Below are 7167 nucleotides of genomic sequence, written 5' to 3'. Positions count from 1 at the left end.
AGTGTTGAGGATTTGGGTACAAAACCCATATTGCATGAGACTAATCTGGATGAGGAGGCTTGTGAGGAGATTGAATGTGAAGCTGATCCGTTAGTTGGGCAGGGTGGTGTATTAAAGCAGATGGAGGTTCCAAGAATTTCAGAACCAGTAATGATTGAGTCAGAATTGTTTCCTTTAGGAATTTTGGCTGATGGGGTGGTTGATGGTGGACAATGCCAGGTGGTTTATGAGGTTCTATAGTTAGAGAGTCAGTGTGGGTATTATGATAGGGGTCTGCTAATTGATGTGTTCAAGAGTATACGTCGGATAGGGAGGAGGATGATAGAACCATAGTAGCGATGAAGGAAAAAGCCTATGATTCAGATTTGGACCATCATGGCTCTAAATCTAAACGTAAAGACCAGTGTTTGCAAGGTGTCTGGCAATCACAACTGGTTGCAACTCACATCTCTAAACTGAATTTATGATTAATACAATTTTGGTTTGGAATCTTCGTGGCCTGGGACGATCTCGAAGACTTTAGTTAGAAAATATAGTGTGGGAGTTGTGGGCATCTTGGAACCCTTTCAGGATGCGAGGAAAATACCAAGATTGGCGTCTTATTTGGGTCTCCCTAAGTTTTGTTGTGATGAAATTTTAGGTGTTAGGGTTTGGATTTTCTGGAAGGAGGTTTATGATTTTGAGATGGTGCATATGAATAATCAAGCTCTTACGGGCTGGCTGAGGTTAGAGTCCTATAAAATTTTGGCAATGTTCGTTTATGTGAAATGCAATCAAATAGAGCGCAGAGACTTATGGGCTGAACTCGATAATGTTCAGATTAATGTTCAGATGAATGAGTCCTTGTGGTTGGTGATAGGAGACTTATGGGCTGAACTCGATAATGTCCACGATCGTTGTTGGCAATGTCTGATTTTAATGATTGTTTGGATAATTGTGGTCTTGTCAAAATGAGATTTCATGGAGGAAGCATGTCTTGGTGTAATGGCCATGAGGGATCGTCCCAAAGCTGGGCACGCCTGGAAAGGGTAGTGGTAAATATTGCTTTTCCTAACTTTTTGGGTCGGTTTATATGGAGTATCTCATGCGAATGTCGTCCGATCATTGTTCTATGGTGGTGCATTTGAGTTTGCCACAAGGTTCGTATGGTCCTTCTCCTTTTCGTTTTCAAAATACATGGTGTTTGCATGGATCCATTTTGAAATTTGTTGAGGATGTTAGGCATCAACCGGAGCTGAGTAGTGGATTGTTGAAGCTGGCAGCAAAACTTAAAAAGTTGAAGATTGCGTTAAAGCTGTGGAATAAAAATATTTTTGGTTATGTTAAGCTCTCTCTCTTAAGTCGTTAGAGGAAAAATTAGAGCTTCTTGATTTTTAGCTTCATGAGCAATATGATCCGGCAGTGGAAGTAACCTCAGTGTCCAAATAAAACTTCTCTAACCTAAGTTTTGTTTATTATAGACAAAAAGTTCTTGCAACCTTAGCATATGATCAAAATGGGGGATGTCACTATTTTTAATGCACAACTAACTACTAAGCTTTTTTGGGTCTCACCAGGTACTGAAGCTATGTTTGCAGATTTTGGTCATTTAATTGCCTTGTAAATAAGGGTATGTTTATAAATTAAACTGTGTTTTATGCTTAGAATATACAAATGGGCAGGAATGGGAGGTTGTAGATATGGGTTACTTACATGAGTGAGGGAGTCACGTGCTTTTTACATGTGGATGGTTAGTATCGGCGATTATGGGGCCATGCATTGTTGACTTCTATTATTTTGGTCAGCTCTATGTTTTTATTTGAAAACACTTGTTTCTTGTTTTTCCGTTGTTCTCTATTTTTACTTGTTTATGTGATTTATGTTTGGACTGTTGGTTGTTTTTTATGACTGGTATATGAAAACTCTAGGGTGCTTTACTTCTATTTTGTTGGTCTTTTGAGGTACACATCCCATCCATACAATGCTATTTCAGTGGCAAGGCTATTTATCTCACAAGCCTTCAAATTGCATGGTATGCCTGCAACAATTATTACTGATCGAGATGCTACTTTTACAAGTGGATTTTGGAAATAACTCTTTAGACTGTAAGGTATAAAGCTGTATTTCAGTTCTACTTACCATTCTCAATTAGATGGTCAAACAAAAATTGAGATACAATCAAAATCTTTGCAAAAAGAGCAACATCTCAAGTGAATCATCTATCATTTCAGCACCATAGTTAGAGTTGTAGCCGCCCATTGTATAGGCATAACCTATAAATCAAGGGGTTATTTTTCAACTTCATTCAAAAACAACCACAAGAAAGTGAAAGGGGGTGAAAAGTCAAGCATAAATGTGCAATCAGCAAAAGGATATTGAAATATGTCAATCCAAAATTTTATTGATGAACCATCGAGATTGTTTTTAAGAGACCTTTGCTTAAAGAAACTTTTGCTTCTCTTTACAAATCGTAGCATTTGCAAAACATTTTTCTAAGTGTTGTTTACTCGCAAGTTCTTGCATACTTGGGATTTTTTTACCTTAATGAATTTATTTATTTGATTATAGTTTCTTTAGCCAATGCTTTTCCTCCTCACACTTTTAGGTCATTGAAAGTGGATTGGTATTCTAGGTTAGAGAAGCTTTCTTGTTTGATTATTTCACTTGTTGTTACGAATGGCTGGCCTCTACGCCAGTTAGATTTTCAAAATGCTTTTTTACACAATGATTTACATGATACAGTATATATGCAACAACCCCAAGGGTTCATTGTCAGTAGATGGCCGAAAATATTGAGCCTCCAATGGAAATAAACCAAACAGTACATATCATATAAAGCCATTAACGAAAAACTCTGCAACAACAAATCTAAAAAGCTGCATTTCAATTCTGCTTACCATCCTCAATTCAATTATCGAGAAAGCAACAAACGAAGAGAGAGGAAGTGAGTAGGAAACAATAAGTGATAAGAGAGCATGCAAGTAGTAAACCCTAAACTCTAAATCCTGAATGCTAAACCTCAAGACCTCAAGCTCTCTCCCTATTAAAACAAGAAAGAAAAAAAAAAAAGGCGCTTGCTAAAAAATACAACTCAATATCTGATATAATACAGGAAACAACAGTCACACTGGCAGAGTTCTTTCTCGATTGTGTTCTGGTGGCGACTGGCGTGCCAAAGATCGTGCATAGCTTGACGTACATTGGGCAACCCGCATTCCGAAAAATACATCCAGTCACTTTTATAAACACGTAAAAATAGAGAACAAAAAAAAAAAGAAAAAGAAATATGCATTTTCAAATAAAAACAAAACATAGAGGTGACCAAAATTATAGAAATTAACGCATGGCTCTCAATTGTCGATACTCATCATCCATTTGTAAAATGCCATGCTGCTCAATGGACGAATCACCTAGCACGTCATAGACAAGGAACCATTTATCTTCTGGTACATAAAATCACCATATGCTATGACCATATATAAAAATAGACATAAAACAAAATTAATGATAATGAGAAGAAAACCCTTTCTAAACAACTATATCAAATATAGTCATGTATCATACATTTCGTAAATTCCTAATGCTCTAAACATACCACCCTCGTTTTGGAAGCATTGTATAACGCATGTTGCATGCATTTTTTATGCTTAGACATTTTATACTGTGATTTTAAAAATATTGCACTGGATGTTATTATAGAGATTACTATTCACTACGAGAATGTGAAAAATAAACTTTGCATTGTATAATCTTAAATATTCAAACAAACCTAATTGTGCAATTCTTTTATTGGAATTCTACCACGAAGTGCCTCGAAATAAGCAAATAAAATCCAATAAGTGTTTCGTCCAAAAACTGAAAATGAGATTATTACACAGTAAAATCTTAAATAATCATCTGACACTAATGGTGCATACCATATCTCCAACTGATACTTCTAACTACCTCAAATAAATAAAAATCATGCTTCTGGCACCATAGTGAGTGATAGCTCTAACTATGCTAATAGACTAAAACCTACACAATTGGTCTAGTCATGAAAACTTGCAGTGTTTTCATAAGGTTTTGTTTGTAAATGACCATTTGGATATTTATTTCATTTCACTATGAAAACTGAGTTCAAAATTTTTTCTGATCTGAGTTGCCAAATTTACTGATGTGGATGCTATATATTATTTTGCAAGTTTCATATTGCATGATTGTTTTCCACAAAACTAAAAAAATGCAGTTAAATAAGATAGCTATATCTCATGAAACTATCAACAACGAAAGTTTTTTTTATAGGTAATTATGTGCATGAACTAAATATGGATTCAATATATAAACTAACTAAAAATTATTCGTGTAATTGATAGCATAAATATAAAAAGACAGCGAGAAAGGTTGAGTTAATGGTAATATTACATTTTTCCCAAAACAGCTCATTCCAAGATAGGACTAATAGAATTTTTTATCTGCTCTCTACATGACTTTCTCAACAAGAATCGCGTTGCTTAATAAATTATATGATTAAGAAAATGTAAATGTCTAGTTACAGGTCGATATATGTTTCTTATTGGATTCAAGCTAATAAAAAAAATCAAAGCAGCACTTTACACGGCACTTTACAAGGCATCGTATTAAACACCAAAAAACATATGAGATGTTAGAGACCACACGGTAGCCATCACAATATTTCTCTCAAGATAGATCAAACCACTACTCATCAATGCACAGTCAGCAGAACAAAGATGATTCTAGAATAAAAGAATTGTAATTCGATTACGGGTTGTCTGTACAAATTAGCTAGAAAAGATTATCTTTATTCTATTTTTTATTTACTATAAATAGAAGGTCATGTGCATTGTAATGGACGAGATTGATATACAGAATTCTTCCTCAACTCACTGCTTTGCCTACCTTACTGCATTTTATTTTGATTTTACCATAACTGTTATGGTATCAAGAGCCATCCATGGCTTCCGAGAAAACTGATTCATCTGTCAACGATCCTCCCCCTACCAATACCAATAGTACTGGTTCTAATACCAATACCAATACTAATACCACTGGTTCTAATACCAATACCAATACCAATGATCTCAATACCAACCCTAAAGACCCATCCAGCCCCTACTTCCTTAATCCAAACAATGGACCTAGAACCCTTCTTACCACTCATCTCCTTACCGCAGAAAACTATCATTCTTGGGCTCTTACCATCCATAGATCCCTTCGAATCAAGAAGAAACTGAGCTTCATTGATGGTACGATTCCTGAATCTACTGCCCCAAACTCTGCTCTGTTAGAACCATGGCTTGAATGTAATGACATGGTTGTAACTTGGCTTCAAAATGCAATGTCCCTTGAACTCAAAAACAGTGTTGTGTATGTTGAGACTGCTCATGCCCTGTGGCTTGAGTTAGAGCAATGCTTTGCACAAAACAATGGCCCACAGATTTATGAATTGAAACAATCAATCCACTCTCTTACTCAAGGGGATGACTCTGTTAGTCTCTATTTCTCAAAATTAAAAAGTTTATTTGATGAACTTCTTAATTTTGAAATCATTCCATCTTGTGCATGTGGGGCTATGCAACCTGTCATTGCAAACCAACAACGTGACTGGATGATGAAGTTCCTCATGGGACTTAATGATTCTTTCACCAATATCAAAGCTCAAATCATTCTACTTAAACCCACCCCTACCTTGAGTGAAGTTTATGCTCTTGTTCAACAAGAAGAGAAGCGTAAACAGGTCTCAACTTCTTCCCATAGTCTCCATGACACCCTTGCTATGGCTACTAAATCCTATTTTCCATCCAATCGAGATAGCCCAAAATAGTTTGGTTCTCAAAGGAGAGAAAAACTTTTTTGCTCATTTTGCAAAATTTCTGGGCATTCTTTAGACAAATGTTTCAAAGCCAATCCTCCCCTTGAAAAACCCACTTGCACTCATTGCAACCTTGTTGGCCATACTGTTGACAGATGCTATAAACTACATGGCTATCCACCAGGCCATAAATTGGCTACTCGAAGCAAAGGTTCTGATCCATCAGCTAACCAAATTAGTCTCTCCAACCGAGAACAGATCACTGAGGACTCACAAGCTGCTCTTAGTAAAGAACAATATCAGCATCTCATTACTTTGCCCCAATCTCAAGCTACACAGCAGGCTGCTAAACAAGTTCAGCCCCTTGATAGATAAATGTACCTCTGCCACTATTATGTCTGGTATTTTTTCTTGTTTCTTAGATTCTCACATGGCACTAGCCTCTTCACAAAATATTCCATGGATCATTGATACGAGTGCAACAGACCACATGATTTGTTGCACCTCCATTTATACCTCTTTACCTACCAAAGTTGATTTTCAAGTCAAATTCCCCAATGGCACTCATGCTAATGTTACTCACAAAGGAACTGTTCAACTCAATCACAATCTTACTCTCAAGGATGTCTTATGCATCCCATCTTTTAAGTTCAACCTTCTCTCAGCCAAGAAATTAACTCACGACCTTAATTGTTGCTTTATTTTTTTTAATAATGCGTGTTATGTGCATGACCTTTTCTCTTGGAGCACGATTGGGAAGGGTGAGGCTCAGAATGGTTTATACAATCTTCAGTTGACATACGTGTCTCCCACTGCCCTCTCATCTATCCTTTCCAGATTTCCACAAAATTCCACTCACATTTCTGCTTCCGTATCTCTGATTACAATTTATGGCATTGTAGAATGGGTCATTTATCAGACTCACGTTTATCTTTGTTACAACAATACTTACCAAATCTGAAAGTTATGCATTATAATGTTCCTTGTTCTACTTGCCATTTTTGCAAACAACATCGTTTACCTTTTCTTGTTAGCTCCAACCTTGCATCAAAACCATTTAATCTCATTCATTGTGACATTTGGGGGCCTTGTTCTCAAATGGCACATGATAGATCCAAATATTTCTTAACAATAGTTGATGACTTCTCAAGATCAACATGGGTTTATTTAATGCACAACAAATCACAAACCAGAAACTTCATTCAATCCTTTTGTTCTTTAGTTCAAACTCAATTTCACTCCAACATTAAAGTAATTCGGTCTGATAATGGAAATGAATTTGCAATGACCAATTTTTACATGCAACAAGGGATAATCCATCACAAAAGTTGTGTTGAGAGACCCCAACAAAATGGGATTGTCGAACGAAAACACCA

At 36.3% G+C, this 7167-nt stretch overlaps 1 protein-coding gene across 1 annotated transcript; it reads left to right on the top strand.

Annotated features, from left to right (window-relative positions):
• The first annotated feature begins 4933 nt into the window (after positions 1 to 4933).
• Positions 4934 to 6166, top strand: LOC108987569. Its single transcript, XM_018960502.1, has 2 exons — positions 4934 to 5708; positions 5868 to 6166. The coding sequence occupies exons 1-2, from the start codon at positions 4934 to 4936 to the stop codon at positions 6164 to 6166; spliced, it is 1074 nt and encodes a 357-aa protein (XP_018816047.1).
• Positions 6167 to 7167: the final 1001 nt, after the last annotated feature.

This window comes from Juglans regia, chromosome 7 (genome assembly GCF_001411555.2).
Source record: "Juglans regia cultivar Chandler chromosome 7, Walnut 2.0, whole genome shotgun sequence".
Classification (NCBI taxonomy): domain Eukaryota; kingdom Viridiplantae; phylum Streptophyta; class Magnoliopsida; order Fagales; family Juglandaceae; genus Juglans; species Juglans regia.
The sequence above is the reverse complement of the archived record's forward strand: the minus strand, read 5'-3'. Positions and strand labels throughout refer to the sequence as shown.

What these genes read in the sequence shown, in the direction of transcription:
- LOC108987569 (XM_018960502.1), top strand. Translation starts at nt 4,934, where the DNA reads ATGGCTTCCGAGAAAACTGATTCATCTGTCAACGATCCTCCCCCTACC. An exon ending in TGTTCAACAAGAAGAGAAGC is followed by an intron (nt 5,709 to 5,867) that starts GTAAACAGGTCT and finishes GGCATTCTTTAG; the next exon opens with ACAAATGTTTCAAAGCCAAT.